General features: G+C 57.3%; 2 protein-coding genes across 2 annotated transcripts in view; both read left to right on the top strand.

Moving 5' to 3' along the window:
* The first annotated feature begins 3,578 nt into the window (after positions 1 to 3,578).
* Positions 3,579 to 12,780, top strand: LOC144277590 (vascular cell adhesion protein 1-like). Its single transcript, XM_077838481.1, has 5 exons — positions 3,579 to 3,706; positions 7,107 to 7,364; positions 8,470 to 8,757; positions 11,150 to 11,407; positions 12,069 to 12,780. Exons 1-5 carry the CDS (start codon positions 3,643 to 3,645, stop codon positions 12,173 to 12,175), a joined length of 975 nt encoding a protein of 324 aa, XP_077694607.1. The 5' UTR covers positions 3,579 to 3,642; the 3' UTR covers positions 12,176 to 12,780.
* A 753-nt stretch (positions 12,781 to 13,533) lies between these two features.
* LOC144277915 (uncharacterized) overlaps positions 13,534 to 18,276 on the top strand; it is a 61,857-nt gene continuing 57,114 nt past the window's right edge. Inside the window, exons 1-2 of the mRNA XM_077838936.1 lie at positions 13,534 to 13,557; positions 17,139 to 17,382. Coding sequence (XP_077695062.1) covers positions 13,534 to 13,557; positions 17,139 to 17,382 — 268 coding nt within the window. The remainder of the gene's footprint in view (positions 13,558 to 17,138; positions 17,383 to 18,276) is intronic.

The raw sequence follows: 18,276 nt of genomic DNA, 5'->3' as shown, positions 1-18,276 counted from the left end.
TGCACAGCATCGCTGCCCCACATGTCCCCCAGCCCCTAGGCTTCCCTGCTCTGTGGTGCTACCCACGCCAGGCAGGCGGGAGCCCTGCCCACCAGGCCCCCCAGGCAAAGCTCACAGCAGGGGTGAGGTTAATGATCCCCTGCACCATGAGGCCGAAGGGCAGACCTGTTTCAGGTGCAGGAGGCATGGTGTGTGGGAGACAGACGGAGCATCACGCGTGCAGCCAGGGCAGGCTGGGCAAGCTTTCCACGCAGGGCAGGAGGGCAGCGCCTGCCCGGGGCAGGGTGGAGGCTGGGCTGAGTCATGCCACCTAGAGCTGCACCCACAGTCACTCCCAAGGGCTAGTTCCTCTTGGGTGGGCCTTGTTCCTCATCCGCAGGAGTTGAAGTTTCTAAAGAATTCATGCTCTGGAACCCTTCTGTAAAATACTGATAATGAACAGCGGCAGGTCAGTGCTTAGAAGACCCTGCAATAACCAACTGGTGGGTGAGGAGACCCTATGATAACAAACCGGGGGGAGGAGACCCTACAATCACAAACCCGCCTGTGTAGCATTCACAAGAGGCCCTACAATAACACACTGCTGCCTGCAGCCTGTCCTCTCTGAGACCCTACAATCACAAACCAGCGTGCCGCCTCCAGGCCTGCTCGTGTAACACGCTGGCCCATCGCCCCCCACAAGTGAGATGGGATCTCTCAGGCCTGCAATCGCGCCCTGCTGCCAGCCGGGCCTGGTCGCGGGGCCTGCTCCCGCTTCTCACACATGTTCTGGCAGTGGAGGAGGCCAGGGCTGCTGGTTTCTGTTCCTGGTTGTGCTGTGTCACGCCGACTACTGCTGGAGCCTGGGCAGGCTTGTGGGTACGTCCATGCTCCCTCCAACCCCACCGCCCCTTGCTCAGCTCCGGGGCATCGCCCGCCTCTTCCCCCCCCCCCCCCAGCAGCCGCTCCTGGGGCTTCAGGGAGACCAGTGCGCTGAGCGGAAAGTGCTGGGTCCTTCCTCTGCTGTGTGACTGCTGATTGCAGCTTCCTGCCTGGGTCTGAGCACACGGCTCATGGGAGGCCTTTGGTGCCAGAGTCTGCTTGTGCTTCCCTCGTCTGTGCAGTTACCCCGGATCCTGCCTGGGGCAAGGGGGCAGGAACAGGCCCTGGGTCTGTTTTCTTTGGCTCAGAACCACGATTTCCTGGTGGCTTCTGTGCAGTTTTAAAAAACGTCACGTTCGATGCCATCGTCCTGTCCCCTTCCAGCCTCTGCGTACCCGGCGTTCACCATGCAAGGCTGCCTTGTTAAATTACTGTTAGGTGTATTACGATAGCACCCCCAGCCCCTGGCCAAGATCAGCCCCGTTATGCTGGGCACTGCCCCGACCCCAGCCAAGATCAGGGCCCCGTGGTGCCAGGTGCTGCCCCGACTGAGATCAGGGCCCCATCATGCCGGGCGCTGCCCAGACTGAGATCGGGGCCCCGTTGTGCCGGGCGCTGCCCAGACCAGTGCTTCTCAACTGATTTACCATTGTGGGCTGCATCCACACAATATCCTGCCTGTATGGCCCTGAGGATGTCACGTCGATGGCAGCTGTGTGCTGATTGGGCCACCAGCGGGCCATGGGTTGAGAAGCAGGGGCCTGGAGAGACCGTCCCAGCCCCGGAGAGCTCGTGGCAGGACAAGGCAGGGCCGTTCTCCCCATGTTACAGATGGGGAACTAGAGCCCAGAGAGACTGAAAGGGCTGGATTTTCCCGTGGGCTGAGCCCCCATGCCTCCCCATTGAGCTCCCCATTGACAATCCGGCTCCAGAGGTTGTGGCAGGACAAAGCACTGGGTTCCTGGAGTTGCAGCCCATCTCCCTGAGCACGAGGCCAGAACATTTTAACCTCAGGCAGGATGATCTTCCAGCACCTTCCTTCTGGCAGTCTCAGGCCCCGGGCGGCTGGGCTGGGAACTCCAGAAAGCCAGGTTGGTCGCAGCAGGTCTGGAGTGTCCACGCAGGGCCCAGCCCCTCCCTTCTGCTGCTTTCGGTGCCTGTTTGAAGACTGTTTTTTTCCCCAGAGCAAAGGCAGCCACAGAGAGCAACGGGCCCAGGTTACCACAGCCAGCGCCGTGCACACGACACAGGGCCATGCCGCGGTGGAGGTGCAGAACACAGAGGGGCAAGTCAGAGTTAAACAGCTGGATGTCACTCCGTCTCTCCCCAGAACTGCCTATCTCCATACAAGAAAAGGAGGACTTGTGGCACCTTAAAAACTAACCAATTTATTTGAGCATAAGCTTTCGTGAACTGCAGCTCACTTCATCGGATGCTGTAGCTCACGAAAGCTTATGCTCAAATAAATTGGTTAGTCTCTAAGGTGCCACAAGTCCTCCTTTTCTTTTTGCGAATACAGACTAACACGGCTGTTACTCTGAAACCTCTCCATACAGACTATACAAACCCCTTCCCCCGCCCCTTATACAGACACCTCTGATTCATCATCCGGGCACCTGGCTTCTTACACTGGTGCCCATCACCATTGCAGCTGGGTTTCTGAGGCTGTGTGTAGGGCCATGTGAACAGACTGCAGGCAACAAGTGACCTGGCCAAGGCCAGACTGGAACCCCTCCCCTTGCTCTCAAGGGTGCAACTGGCCTCCTTTGACAGACCCTTGTGTCTGCCTAATGGTGTTAGCCAAGATTTTCACACATCCGGGCCATGTGATGCTGTCATCATGTTTGTTCTTGCAGAAGCTTCTGTGGCAGTGTGTGATAAGAAGCAGCTTTGCCCTTTATTGGTGGTTTTAGAAAAAGAACTCAAGGCTCCCCAACCTCAGGGGAGGGGCTGACCGGGTCCTTTCCCTCACCAGGGAAATGCAGCCACCTCTGGGGTGGAGCACGACAGCTGCACAACAAGACTGCCCCACAGTTTGGGACAGGAAGTGAAGTAGAAGCCTGTATGCAGCTGAAGCCAAAGAGAGGGGGCTGAGTTAGAGCCAGGACATCTGCCCGGGTGGAAAGGTCTCGGATACTTCACTGCCTTTAAGGGGTCAGGGCATGGATCAGCCACCCTGTCTACCCTCCTACTGCTTCTCACCCCCGGGGAGGGGGGCAGCATCTGGCTCCCCCAGGGGTGCACCACAGGGGTGGGGAGGTCGCGTCCCCTTGAGAGGCCGGAGGCATCGGCACCATGGGGATTGAGTTGCAGTTTGGGGAGACTGGGGGCTGATGCCGCTTGGGCAGCATAAAAGGGGTGGAAATGCCCCCTACGAGTCACCTCCCAGCCCAGTGTGGAGTGGACATACAGGCCTGCACCCAGCTCCTGGTGCGGGAGGCAGAGGGGTGCACGGCCAGCACGCACGGTGCCCAGTCTCTGCTCCCCCGGGGCCCGGGGGAAGCAGAGGGTCAGAGCAGCATTGAGTCTGCGGGGTGGGGAGTGCCAAGGTGGCTTGAACCCATCTTGTGCCAGCCCCAAGGAGCAGCATCACTGGGACCAGCCTGCCTGTGGGCCTCGAGGGATTGCCCCTAGCAGCTGGGCTGGTCGCTCGCAGAGAGCAGGGAGAGCACGCCAGGACGTGGGGCCCACCGCGGAGCAGGAAGGGGTGGGGCCTGCCCTGCGGGTGGACTCGGCGCACAGGCCCGCTCCGCTCCAGGCGCACGGTTCTCCTGGTGCAGGATGACAGGTCGCTGCCTCTGTCTTGGCCTGACAACACTGGCTCTGCTCTGCTGCCTGCCTCTGGGTAAGCTGCGAGGTCTCCGCTCCGCTGGCAGGGGGCTGGCTGGAGCTCAGGCCGCAAGGCTGGGGAATTTGAAGATGAGTGGTCGAGCGTGGGTTCAACCTTCTCTTCCCAACTTGCCCGTCGTATCGCGGTGCCACACGCCAGAGCCGCTGAACCTGCCTGGCAGGTGCCAGCTTGTGCCTTTGGCTCTGGAGCCGGGACGGGGTAATTTGGAGAGGGGCACCAGGACCTGGCTGGAACTGCAATGTTGTCACAGCTCGCACTGTGCACAGACGGGGTGAGGCGAGCCCTGACGGGTGCCTCCCACAAAGCAGGGGCTCCGAAGGGCTAGACCGAGCGCCCCACGGGCTGCGGCTGATGCTGCAGGGGAGGGAGCATCAGGGCCGGCCGGGCGGCCGGCTTTGAAACACAAACCCTGAGAGTAGCAGAGACGCTCCCAGGCTGGTAAAAGCGTTTGGCGGAGTGGCTCTGTGTTGGCTGCGGGCCCCTCCCAAGCACTAGTGATGGCTGGAGATTGTGATTCTCTGCACTGGGGAGATTGATGGAGCATATTCTGGTAGCACCCACCAGCCCTGGCTGGAATCGGGGCCCTGTTGTGCCAGGCACAGCGCAGAAGCAGTGTGAGAACCAGTCCAACTGCAACAAGCTCCCAGAGACTGAAGGAGGAAAACAACCCCATAAAGGGGAAATTACTTCTCCTAGGTCAGGCTTAAGGCAGGAAACAGAACCTCCTGCTCAGCACTCTGCCAGCTGGCATGCTGCCCCGTGGGCTTCCAGCCCCCGTTCCTAACCCGAGCCCGGGGGAGGCTAAAAAGTTAATATTTTCAGACCCGTAGGTAAGACCCAGATCTGATTGGTGGGTTACAGCCGAGCCACAACCCTTAGCTTTGACTCGTTATTTGTAATGATTTTATTCTTGGTTTCTTTGTAACGTTACCACCAACCCCCCCAATTTACAAAGAAAGGCCGAGCCGTCCCTGGGATGCGACTGGCAATTTTCTGCTGGGTCTTGCGTCACGCTGAGTGAATCAAGTTTAAACAGCTTGGGGGGAGGTCCGTTGGCGTGGAAATGCCAAGTCTGCATATTGGTGTGGGATGTCTGTAGCATCTCTCGCTGGGCAACAGGGGCAGTGTAGACCTCAGAAGTGGGCTGAGCATCAAAGGACAATTTTAAACTATGTGCCAGACAAAAAGGGACTTTGGGGATAAGAAAAATTCAGTGGGTTTCCCACAAAATAGCTGGGGATGGGTGGGAAGCAAATTCCCACCTGCAGACCCAACTTTCAGAGGCTACGTCCTGAGCAAAGAATCACTGTCCAGCTGACTAGCTGTTCCCAGACTCTGAAGACCAAAGACCCGAGCGGTGTACAGGGGAGATTGACCTGTCACTCGGGTGCTTGTTGTTCTGAGTGTGGGGTGGGGCTTGCAGGACTGCATGGGGTGGTCTCCAGGATGCTTGTGCCGGTCCTTTCGTTTCTCTGTGTCTTCTCTGTAGCGCTTTCACCTGCAGAATAGCAGCGCTAGGAAGGGCCGGGGGAGTAGCTTGTATTTGGGGCCAAGACGCCTATGACAGGTTCCCCCTGGGGTGCTACCTGGAACTGGGGTACCACTGAGCCGCCCTGACCCACCAGCCTGGCCTCCCTTTACACTGTACTAGCCTGCCAAGCCCTCTCCCAGGCTCCAGCCTGCACTTTACCAGCACACATACAAGTAGGGACACACCCAGCTGCAGTTACCCCAGAGTGTAAACCCAAAATGATATTGTCTTGCACTGCACAGAGAAATGTACAGTGCAAGCTCATGAAATTTGCCCCCTCCCTCAATGTGGAGAGGAAATACACAACAGTTTTCTGCCCCGAGTTATTACACCCACACACTGGTTTTAGACAAAACAAAAATAAGTTTATTTAATACAAAAGATAGATTTTAAGTGATTGTAAGTGAAAGCAAATAGAGCAAAACAAATTACGTAGTAAATAAACAAAACTGCAAACTGAATTTAACACACTCGATAGGATATTAATGAGCAAATTCTCACCTGAGTGATAAACAGGCTGGCAGATTCTTAAGGCACAAGCTGCCTTGGCTTTCTCAGGTTTTCACACACAGGCTAGAAATCACTTTAACCTGGGACCATCATTCCCCCCCGTTCAGTCTTTATTCATCAGGTGTTTCCAGGTGTGGTGTTGTAGGGAGAGTGAGGTCCCCCCATGATGTCATTTCCCCCTGTCACGGAGTCCCAAGGCGATGCTCTGGAACTGCTCCCTAGGAAGCCAGGCAGGACTCTGGGGAAGTCTCCTCTCGGGGAGCAGCCTGTCTGCAGGACACACAGCTCACCCGGCTCCACCTTCCTGGGTCTGACCTCGGAGCATTCAGCCTCCTCTGCCCCTCCGTGCGCTTCCCACAGAGAGTCCGCCCAGGTAGGGTCCTGGGGGGGCCAGAGGGTCCTGCCCCCCAACTCCGCAGTCAGACGGGACTGTCAGCCAGCCAGTAACACAGAGGTTTATTAGACCACAGGGACATGGTCTAACACAGAGCTTGTAGGTACAGAGAACAGGACCCCTCAGCTGGGTTAATTTGGGGGGGGGGCAGTGAGCCAGACAACCACTCTGCACTTCACTCCATGTCCCCAGCCAGCCCCAAACTGAAACTCCCTCCAGCCCCCCCTCCTCTGGGCTTTGTCCCTTTCCCGGGCCAGGAGGTCACCTGGTTCCTTTGTTCTCCAACCCTTTAGCTCTCACCTTGCAGGGGGGAAGGGCCCAGGCCATCAGTTGCCAGGAAACAGGGTGTCGGCCATCCTCTGTGTCCAGACCCCCCCGCACACACCTGCCCTCTAGGGCTCTGTGACGATCATACACCCTTATCCCACCACCTAGATACTTAAGAACTGCATAGGGGAAACTGAGGCACCCCCACACTATTCGGATCTGATGCCCGAGGAGCCGGGACCCGAGTGCAGTGCCCTTGCTGGACCACAGGGCGGGGGGGCAAACACAGGTGAAGTTGCCCTGAACTGTGACCAACACTTTGCCAGGCATGTTGCCCCCTTGTGCATCCCTGAGGCAGGCTCCTGGGGATAAAACAGCCCAGGGCCCAGCTAATTAACGGCTGTATCACAAGGCGGGAGGAGGGGGGTGAAGGCTGCCAAGGCCCCCCCAGATCTGGTATTTCCTCACGCTCTGGGGCTACATGCAGCTGTCACCCCACCCCCAACCCCCAACCAGCCCTGCAGCTGGAGCCGCAGGCCGATGCCCCAGAGGGAGGCCTGGGCTGTGGGGCCAGCTGCTGAGCCTGGGAGGTCCATGGGGGGAGCCTGGTCTGGCCCATGTGGTGTCCCCAGAGGGCTGCTGTGGCCACGTGGGCTGGGGGGAGCCTGCCTGATTCTTGCCCTGCTCCCCAGTGTACCTGGACCCATGCGGCCTGAGCATCGTGCCCAAGGAGCCGGCGGTGGCGTTCCGGGGCCACGTGGTTCTGAACTGCAGCAGCACCTGTTCCACTCTCGCCCACCTGGGCTGGGAGACGTCGGTGCCGAAGGTGACAAACGAGGGACCCGGCTGGGCGTCTCTGCACATCTCCAGCCTCGCGGTGTGGGACCTGGAGCCCCAGTGCTACGTCACCTCCACGAACATCATCGAAAAAGCCAGGCTCCACGTGTACCGTACGCTGAGGGTTAACCGCGCGCTCACTCGCCCCCCCAGCGCCGCCCCTTCCCGGTGGGGTGTGCCCAGTGCTGCGGACGGGATACGGGGCATGGGGAGGGGAAGGACTTTTCCAAGAACTAGAAGTCAGTACAAAGAGTAAAACCCAGGAGTCTGGATTCCCAGCACTCTGCTCCCAGCACCGGCTCCCCCCACAGCTGGGAACGGAACCCAGGAGTCCTGCCTCCCAGCTCCCTCTGCTCTAACCACCAGCCCCCACAGTCCCCTCCCACCCCTGGGAATGGAACCCAGGAGTCCTGCCTCCCAGCTCTCTTTGCTCTAACCACCAGCCCGCACTGTCCCCTCCCAGCCTGGGAATGGAACCCAGGAGTCCTGCCTCCCAGCTCCCTCTGCTCTAACCACCAGCCCCCACAGTCCCCTCCCACCCCTGGGAATGGAACCCAGGAGTCCTGCCTCCCAGCTCTCTTTGCTCTAACCACCAGCCCGCACTGTCCCCTCCCAGCCTGGGAATGGAACCCAGGAGTCCTGCCTCCCAGCTCCCTCTGCTCTAACCACCAGCCCCCACAGTCCCCTCCCACCCCTGGGAATGGAACCCAGGAGTCCTGCCTCCCAGCTCCCTCTGCTCTAACCACCAGCCCCCACAGTCCCCTCCCACCCCTGGGAATGGAACCCAGGAGTCCTGCCTCCCAGCTCTCTTTGCTCTAACCACCAGCCCGCACTGTCCCCTCCCAGCCTGGGAATGGAACCCAGGAGTCCTGCCTCCCAGCTCCCTCTGCTCTAACCACCAGCCCCCACAGTCCCCTCCCACCCCTGGGAATGGAACCCAGGAGTCCTGCCTCCCAGCTCCCTCTGCTCTAACCACCAGCCCTCACAGTCCCCTCCCACCCCTGGGAATGGAACCCAGGAGTCCTGCCTCCCAGCTCTCTTTGCTCTAACCACCAGCCCGCACTGTCCCCTCCCAGCCTGGGAATGGAACCCAGGAGTCCTGGCTCCCCGGACACCAAGCACAGTCTTTACAAGAAGGCAGAGCCCCTGGCCTGTTATATGCAGGGAGAAGCTTCAGGAAGGTCAATTCCCCTCTGTTTCCCCCTCCCCCCTGCACAGGATTTTCACCCCCCGAGATCCACCTGGGAGCTGAGATGGTGGCTGGTCGCCAGGAGCAAATCACCTGCAACGTCTCCAGCCTTGTGTCCGGCTCCAGCCCCTCCGACATCAACGTCACCCTGAGCAGCGGGGGCAGCACCCTCAGCGAGAGCCGCGGCAGCCCAGCCGTGGGGTACAGCTTCGTGGCACAGCCCACGCAGCACGGGCAGGAAATCGTGTGCCAGGCCTGGCTCCGCGTGGGCCCCCAGGTGCTGAATGACAGCACCAGGGCCACCCTGCAGGTCTGGGGTGAGGAGCTGTTTGGTTACTGCAAGTGGGGATCAGTGCGCTAAGTCCTTAGCGTGCAGCTTCCTGACCATAAGAACTTCAGAGCGGCCAGACTGGGTCAGAGCAAAGGTCCCTCCAGCCCAGTGTCCTGTCTGCCGGCAGCGGCCAGTGTCAGGGGCCCCGGAGGGCATGACGAGAACAGGGAATCTCCCAGTGATCCATCCCCTGTCGCCCATTCCCAGCTTCTGGCAAACAGAGACTCGGGACACCGTCCCTGCCCATCCTAGCTAACAGCCATTGATGGACCTATCATCCAGGAACTTATCTCATTCTTTTTTGAGCCCTGTTATAGTCTTGGCCTTCACAACATCCTCTGGCAAGGAGTTCCACAGGTTGACTGTGCGTTGTGTGAAGAAATACTTCCTTTTGTTTGTTTTAAAGCTGCTGCCTTTTAATTTCATTGGGTGACCCCTAGTTCTTGTGTTATGAAGAGTAAATAACACTCCCTCATTTACTTTCTCCACACCAGGCATGAGTTTACAGACCTCTGTCATAATCCCCTTAGTCGTCTCTTTTCCAAGCTGAAAATTCCCAGTCTTATTAATGTCTCCTCATACAGAAGCCGTTCCATCCCCCTCATCATTTCTTTGTCCTTTTCTGAACCTTTTCCAATTCCACTAGCTCTCTTTTGCGATGGCGTGACCACATCTGCACGCAGGATTCAAGGATGAATACTGGATTTGTACCATGGATTTCTATAGAGGCAATGTGACATTTTCTGTCTTATGATCTCTCCCTTTCTGAATGATTCCCCACATTCTGTTCACTTTTTTGACGACTGCTACCCACTGAGCGGATGTTTTCAGAGAACTCTCCACTGTGTCTCCCAGATCCCTCTCTTGAGTGTTTACAGCTAATTTAGACCCCATCATTTTAGAGGTATAGTTGGGATTATGTTTTCCAATGTGCATTACTGTGCACTTATCAACACTGAATTTCATCTGTCATTTTGTTGCCCAGTCACCCAGTTTTGCGAAATCCTTTTGTAGCTCTTCACTGTCTGCCTGGGACTTAACTCTCTTGAGTAGTTTTGTATCATCTGCAAATTTTGCCACCTCACTGTTTACCCCTTTTTCCAGATAATTTATGATTATGTTGAATAGAGCTGGGCCCAGTACAGACGCCTGGGGGACACCGCTATTTACCTCTCTCCATTCGGAAAACTAACCATTGATTCCTACCCGTTGTTTCCTGTCTTTTAACCAGTTACTGTTCCATGAGAGAACCTTCCTTCTTATCTCGTGACAGCTTACTTTGCTTATGAGCCTTTGGTGAGGGACCTTGTCAAAGGCTTTCTGAAAATCTAAGTACACTGTATCCACTGGATCCCCCTTGTCCACATGTTTGTTGACCCCCTCAAAGAATTCTAGTAGATTGGTGAGGTGTGATTTCCCTCCACAAAAACCATGTTGACTCTTCCCCAACAAATTATGTTGATTTATGTGTCTGACAATTTTGTTCTTTATTATCGTTTCAACCAGTTTGCCCGGTACTGAAGTCAGGCTTACCGGCCTGTAATTGCCAGGGTCTCCTCTGGAGCCCTTTTTAAAAATTGTCATCACATTAGCTCCCCTCCAGTCATTCGGTACTCAAGCTGATTTAAATGATCAGTTACAGATCACAGTTAGTAGTTCTGCAATTTCACATTTGAGTTCCCTCAGAACTCTTGGGTGAATCCCATCTGGTCCTGGTGACTTGTTACTGTTTAATTTATCAGTTTGTTCCAAACCTCCTCTATTGACACCTCAATCTGGGACAGTTCCTCAGATTTGTCACCTAAAAAGAATGGCTCAGGTTTGGGAATCTCCCTCATATCCTTGGCCGTGAAGACCGATGCAAAGAATTCGTTTAGTTTCTTTGCAAGGACCTTATTGTCCTTGAGTGCTCCTTTAGCATCTCGATCATCCAGCGGACCCACTGGTTGTTAGCAGCCTTCCTGCTTCTGATCTATTTAAATTTTTTTTGCTATTTCTTTTTGAGTCTTTCTGTGACCATGGAAATAAGAAACAAAATTACTTCCCACAGCCAGGGATAGAACCCAGGAGTCCTGGCTCCCAAGACCTGCCTATAACTACTAGACCCCCCCTCCCTTTGCAGCAGCCCCAGCAGGGTTCCCTTTTCTGATCCCACCCCGAGCTGGGACTCTGACCCTGGAGGCCCGACTCCCAGCACTGCACCCACAGTAGTGCCAGGACAGTGATACCCATCGCCCCCTTGGCAGGGCGGCCAGGAGAAAACCGGGGCAAGCCTGATGGTGTGGGGCACATGGGTGGGAGGTGGGGATCAGCCCCCCCCAGGCCTACTCCCAACCGGCCCATCCTTGCTGACCCCTGCCCTCCCCCTGCCCTTCCAGCCCTGCCCCACAGCGTGAAGATCTCCGTGGAGCAGCTGGAGTTCAGCGTCGGCGCTAACTTCACGGTGCGGTGCAGCGCTGAGGGGAACCCCCTGCCCAAGCTGCTCTGGGATCTGCCCTCCAACGCCAGCGTGGAGCTGTCTGACTGCCGCCGGACGGTGACGGTGCACTCGGCCCAGCGCGCCCACAGCGGGACCTACCAGTGCCTGGCACAGAACAGATACGGGGCCAGCTCAGGGCACGTGAACATCAGCATAGGTGCGGGCAGTGGTGTCCTATTGGCTTTCCCTGGCCATTCCTCCTTCCCGGCCGCGTGAAGGGCTGAGCAGGGGGTGCGGAAGCTGCACCAGACCCCTGGGGGCCAGGGCTCCTTCCTTCCCCTCTGCGGAGGGGCTCCGTGCCACCCCCAGAGCCGGGCCCAAGGCTGGGAGCACTGTCCCAGCTTGGGACCCGGAGCCACAGGCTCCAGGCCTGCCTCGGTCACTGGCTCCCTCGTGACGTGTCTGTGGGTCCTGGCGGTGGCTATTCCTTGGGCCGGGGGGTGGTCTCTGTCTGGGGCAGGGTCCCCAGCCCTGCCGGCTTGGTCTGACCCCCTTCTTGTCAGGGCAGACAGCAAGGACTGGCTGGGGGCCACCGAGACAGGGCTACCGTGTCCTGCAGTGCCCCGGGAAGGGCGGCTGGGGACGGCAGGCAGAGAGGCTCCCAGGCCCTGTGTGTGCTGGGGGGCAGCTCAGGGGCACCCAGGCCCTGTGCGGGGGGAGGCAGCTCAGGGACACCTGTGCCCTGTGGGGGGGGGGAACAAAGGGGCACCCAGGCTCTGTGGGGCTGGGGTAAGGGGCACCCGGGCTCTGGGGGGGAGGGAGGGGGAGAGGGAGGCAAGCTGGGGCTCCCCCCTGACTCCTGTTTCTCCTGCCTACAGTTGAGCAAAGGCCCGGGATCATGATAGTCGTAGCTGTGCTGGGGGTGATTTTGGTTCTCGGCGGCGCAGGCCTGTGGCTTCTGAGAAGACGCTTCATGAAGTCGTAGCTGCGGCCCGGGGCAGCTGCGGTCCAGGGCTGCCCCCGCCAGCCCACGGTGGGGAGGGCGACTCAGGGCAGGGGGAAGCGCTGGGCAGTGATGGGCCTGAAGCTTTGGGTGAGGCGAAGGAGGAGCCCAGAGGTGTGCGAGCCTGTGACGAAGTGGGACTGTTCTTAATGTTTCCTCCGAATGTTGTGGGGGTGCCTCAGTTTCCCCATGCAGTTCTTAAGTATCTAGGGGGTGGGGTAAGGGTGTATGATCATTGCAGAGCCCTGGAGGGCAGGTGTGTGCAGGGGTCTGGACACAGAGAATGGCCGACACCCTGTTTCCTGGCAACTGATGGCCTGGGCCCGTCCCCCCTGCAAGGTGAGAGCTAAAGGGTTGGAGAACAAAGGAATCCGGTGACCTCCTGGCCGGGGAAAGGGACAAAGCCCAGAGGAGGAGGGGCTGGAGGGAGTTTCAGTTTGGGGCTGGCTGGGGACATGGAGTGAAGGGCAGATGGGGTTGTCTGGCTCACTGCCCCCCAAAATGGACCCAGCTGAGGGGTCCTGTTCTCTGCACCTACAAGCTCTGTGTTAGACCATGTTCCTGTCGTCTAATAAACCTCCTGTTTTACTGGCTGGCTGAGAGTCACGTCTGACTGCGGAGTTGGGGGGCAGGACCCTCTGGCTTCCCCAGGACCCCGCCTGAGCGGACTGGTTGTGGGAAGCGCACAGAGGGGCAGAGGAGGCTGAATGCTCCGAGGTCAGACCCAGGAAGGTGGAAGCCATGTGAGCCCTGCAGACAGGCTGCTCCCAGAGAGGAGACTTCCCCAGAGTCCTGCCTGGCTTCATGGGGATCAGCTCCAGAGCATCGCCCGGGGACTCCGTGACAGAGCCCGAAGCCCTCACTGCGGGGGACTGGTTCTGGGGGCCGGTGGGGTCACGGCCCTTTCCCTGATGTGCCCCGGCTGGTGGGCTGGGACCGAGCAGAGGAGCCAAGCCAGGCCGCAGCTCTCCAGGGTGTCTCGCCCCGGTGCCCGTGTGCACGCGTGTCTGGCACAACAGGGCGTGTGCGAATTTCAAAATTTCACCCATTCCAAAAATCTGATTTTTTTAATTTGAAATTGTTCCATTTTGAGCCCTGCTGAAGAAACACTTGGAAATTTCAGTTCTTTTCAGCTTTCCCCAGTTCCAGCGTTTTTCCTGGGCCCTGGGGCCGTTACATTTACCGCGGGGCCAGTCCAGACGCCCAGGTCACACCATGCTCCCCCGTGGCTCACGTTGGTTCTTGGTTTTGATGGGGTCAAATAAACCGACTCTCTGGGCACCTTCTGTTCTGTGTGCGGCTCACGACCCCCCACCCTGGAGCAGCCCCCGTGGGCACCCATGGAGGAGTTAGCGCTTGGCACGGTAAAGCACCAAGCCTGTCTCAGCTCCGGGCATTAGTCATTGTTAATGACGCTTAGTATTGCTCACGGGCGTTCGAGGGGCCCCGCAGTGGGACACGGGCCCTTTCCCTTGATGGTTGCTGGTTTGCAGCCAGCCCCAGCTCATTAGGGAGCTAACTCGTCTGTGTCCCCTGCATGGAACGAGCTGGGGCGTTTGGGGTGGGCGCAGCTCAATTCTAAGCAGGGCAGGAACCTCCCGATGTTGGTGACCCTGAATCATTCAAAGTCTAGATTAAAACCAAACCCAGGCACCACGAGCCAAATCCAGCCTCAGGCCCCTGCACCTCTGAGTAGCCGCTGCTGATTCTTCCGCTTTGGGCAGGGGTGGCACCGATTGGCACCAGTCTACGTGGCATACCCAGAAAGGAACTGCCCCTCTGTCGCCCGTGCACCTGGAAAGGGCAAAACCCTTCCCAGAACAGAACAGCGATGGGCTGGGAATCATGGGAAGGGACCTCGGGAAGTCCTCGAGCCCACGTTGGAGAGGGGGCAGGGCAGGGATCCCGTTTGGCATGGCAAGGGGGCTACAAGGCTTGCACTGGAGGTGCAGATGAGTCAGTGTGACAGAGGGAGGGAGGGGAACAAGGTGTGAGCAGAAGGTCTAAGGCGGCTGTGCTGTATCCCTGCCCCACACGCCCAACCGAAGGGGACTAGCTCAGGACTCGGAGTCAGGTGAAAATGACCCCGTCTGGGCCTGAGCCGGCCCTGCTGCTGGCTGCCGGCTGGTGAGTCTAACCGCTCCAGCCAGGCTGGGCGCAGGAGCCGTTTGCTTCTTTGCAGAACTCCAGAGTAGATCCAAGTCTCTTCCTAGCTGGCAGGATGAACACAGGGAGGTGGGTAACGTACCGAATAACGCAGACTCACTAATAATAATTCCCTGATAGCAGCGGTGTCTGAGGACCTCAAAGTGCTGGGCAAACTATTGTACCATGAAAGTGATCATGAAATGGTGGCGTTCACGATTCTAAGGAATTGTAGGGGGGAGAACAGCACAATACAGACAATGGATTTCAAGGAGTTGGACTTTACCAAACTCAGGGAGTTGGTGGGTCAGACCCCATGGGAAGCAAGTCTAAGGGGGAAAATACTGGAAGCCATTTGGCAGTTTTTCAAAGAGACATTATTAAGGGCACAAGAGGAAACTATCCCACTACATAGGAAAGACAGGAAGTCTGGCAAGAGACCACCCTGGCTTACCCAGGAGATCTTCAGTGATCTGAAACTCAACAAGGAGTCCTACAAAAAAGTGGAAACTTGGTCAAATGACAAAGGATGAATATAAACAAATAACACAAGTATGTAGGGACAAAATTAGAAAGGCCAAGGCACAAAACGAGATCAAACTAGGTAGGGACATAAAAGGAAACAAGAAAACATTCTACAACTACATTAGAAGCAAGAGGAAGACCAAGGACAGAGCAGGCCCGTTACTCCGTGAGAGGGGAAAGACAGTAACAGAAAATGTGGAAATGGCAGAGGTGCTTCATGACTTCTTTGGTTTCAGTTTTCACCAAGAAGATTGGTGGCAACTGGACGTCTAACATAGTGAGTGCCAGTGAAAATGAGGTAGGACCAGAGTCTAAAATAGGGAAAGAACAAGTCCATACTTACTTAGACAGGTTAGATGTCTTCAGATCACCAGGGCCTGATGAAATGCATCCTAGGTTGTTACAAGGAAGAGGGAGAAAAATTGTTCTTCTTAACCTCTGAGGATAGGACAAGAAGCAATGGGCAGAAATTGCAGCCAGGGAGGTTTAGGTTGGCCATTAGGAAAAACTTCCTGACTGTCAGGGTGGTGAAGCACTGGAAGAAATTGCCCAGGGAGGTTGTGGAATCTCCATCACTGGGGGTTTCTAAGAGCAGGTTGGACAAATACGGATGGTCTAGATAATACTTAGTCCTGCCTTGAGTACAGGGGACGGGACTAGATACCTCTTGAGATCCCTTCCAGTTCCATGATTCTATAGTAAACAGGTTTGCTTGGTCCTGCCTCAGCACAGAGGGCTGGACTCAAAGGTCCTGCCAGCCCCCACCCCCACCCCCCTGTTTTGGGTTCTGGGATTAGTGACAAGCCCTGGCAGACTGTGTCCATCTTGTCCCAGGCACACACGTAGCTCCTCGTATTTCCATAGCACTGAACAGGTCATAGCTACACACATTTCTGTACAAGGCAGATCCATCGAGTGGCAGGAAGCCGTCATGGGTGCAGAGGATACGACCTTGGTCCAAGTTTCCACTCCCTGTAGTTCGTATGAACAGTAGAAAGCCAACCCAAAGGTTTGAAGCCGTAAACACAGTGGGGAAAAGCGTCTGTGAAGGCAGGATCTGCTCTGCACATGCTGGCGAGCGTGCCAACAGGAGGGAGTTTGCATGGCAAGAGGGCACAGGAAGCAGGTTAGAGCAGGTGCTTCAAACTGTTCAGCATCTTGCGGATTTTCCTCCAGTTTGGGGAATCTCTAGGGTTGGGTCCAGGGAGGTTTCACTGAGGGGAAAGAGAAAGGTTTTGTTTATAACTTCACACCGTGCTCCTCTTCTGCTGGCATGTACCAAGCCGGCAGGGCAGTTACACCCACATCCTGGAGGGGAAGCCTTGAAGTCGGCTGGCACAGAGCAGCAGGGTTCTGTGTCCAGCAGCATTTCCTGGAAAGAGCGGCCGCTCCCCGCATTAGCAGATATGCCCCAGCTTGGTTCTCTTCTAAAGGAAATAACCCCCAGTCCGAGCACCCCGCAGTGCCCCAGCAAGGTTCATTCCCACTGTGCAAAGCCAGGTTAATCCTCTGAGCCTCCCCTGGGTGAAGCAGATAAGGGATAAACAAGGATTGCTGCACCTGCCACTGGAATGCAGCTGCCTCTGGGGTGGGGATGGCAGCAGTTTAACAGCCACAGGGCAGTGCTGCTCAGGGAATGCCCGCACGGTGTGGCGAGGTGTGCACTTCTGGGGTGAGACACAGGAGGTGTTTAACAGCCATGCAGCCCTGCTGCACAGGGCTCACTTGCCCAAAGCTGAAATGCACCCATTTCTGGGGTGGGACATGGCAGCTAGATAACAGGTGCACAGCAATGCTGCCCAGGGAGCGCTCTCTCAGCGCTGAGATGCAGCCAGCTGGGCTCCAGGAGGTGTTTCCCGGCTGCCCTGTGTTTTGGGACAGGAAGTGATTTCGCTGCAGGGATGGGGCTTGCGGGGCCTGTTCAGGGTCCTGCCCTGTGGGGATCTCACCAACATTACTCTCAATGGAGGGAGTCCTGCAGCAGAGGGCAGAGGCAAGGGGCTGGTGCAGACGGTGGAAAGCCCACTGAAGCCAGCAGAACGGTCAGTTCACCGCAGCTCGGGCTCTGGCCCATGGGTATTCAGGTGCATCACAGCCCGGGGCCCACAGTAACTTCTCACACGATCCCGCCCCACGGGCTGCTCTTGCGGGGCCTTTAGGGGTTTTGGGGAGACTGTGCCTGCAGCATCCCCGAGAGCCCTGCTGGTGCCCTAACGAGTCCTAACGAGCCCCTTCTCCACCCTTCTGTCTCTTGCGTCTGGCCGCCCCTCCCCAGTGCACCCTGTGGCATGAGGATCGTCCCCCAAGGCCCCGCCGTGACCTTCGGGAGCGCCTCGGTTCTGAGCTGCTCCAGCTCGCGCACCCGTCACACCCGCCGGGGCTGGGGGACATCGGTGCCGAAGGTGCCGGCTGGGGGGCCCTGACTGTCCACAAAGTTGAGACGTGGACCCTGGCGCCCCTCTGCTTCGCCAGCTACGGGGGGCACGTGAACATCGCCTCAGCAGGGATCCACATTGATCGTAAGCGGCCGCGTCTGGGGCTAAAGCTGGGTTAGCGGCTCGACACCACGCGCCCTCCCAGGCTACACTCCCCTCCCCCACACACCCTGCAGGGATAGCATGCTCCGACCCCCATCCCCGCCGGGCAGGTAGGGTCCAGATATTACAGACAGGGAAACTGAGTCACAGAAGGGCAGGCCTGTTTCCAACATCTCACAGCAAGCCAGCGTTTTAGCAATGGAAACCAGGCGTTCTAGAGTCCATTTTCCGCTCTAACCACTAGTCCCCACTCCCCTCCTAGAGCTGGGAAAGAACCCAGGAGTCCTGGCTCCCACCCTCCTGCTCTAACTCCCTAGACTCCCCCCGCTCTCCCAGCCCTGCCCCACAGCCTCTCCCCGCTGACCCCGGGTGCTGTTTAAAATACATGCTCAGATCTGCACTTCTTGCTTCTGAGGCCTATTGAAAGTGATAAAGAGTGAACCTTGGCAGGTCACAGGGTTTGCGATTGAAATTCCTACTGTGAACGTGCTTCTGACTAATGCTTTTATTGGAAATCATGGACACGCCACATCTGATAGGGGCAAAGGCTGTGAATCAGCAGAGAAACGCCGGCCGGGAATGCGCCGCGTATCGCTACTGGGCTTGGGATCCCCCGTCTGACCTGCTGGGTAACCCAGCGATTCCTGCACGGAGCCCAGCAACGTGCGGTTGAACCTGAGCAGGGTCTTCGCCTTCTTTGTATTTTAGTAGTGCCTGGGAGCCCCAGCTGTGGCCCAGGCCCCCATTGTGCTGGGCTCTGTAAAGTTTACTAGGTGTATTACAGTAGCACTTAAGAGCCTCAGCCGTGGCCCCGAGCCCCCGTCATGCTGGGTGCTTACGTTATTTATTAGGAGTGTTACAGTAGCACCTAGAGCC

This window comes from Eretmochelys imbricata, chromosome 20, assembly GCF_965152235.1.
Source record: "Eretmochelys imbricata isolate rEreImb1 chromosome 20, rEreImb1.hap1, whole genome shotgun sequence".
In the NCBI taxonomy this organism is placed as follows: domain Eukaryota; kingdom Metazoa; phylum Chordata; order Testudines; family Cheloniidae; genus Eretmochelys; species Eretmochelys imbricata.
This window is presented reverse-complemented; position numbering and strand designations above follow the sequence as displayed.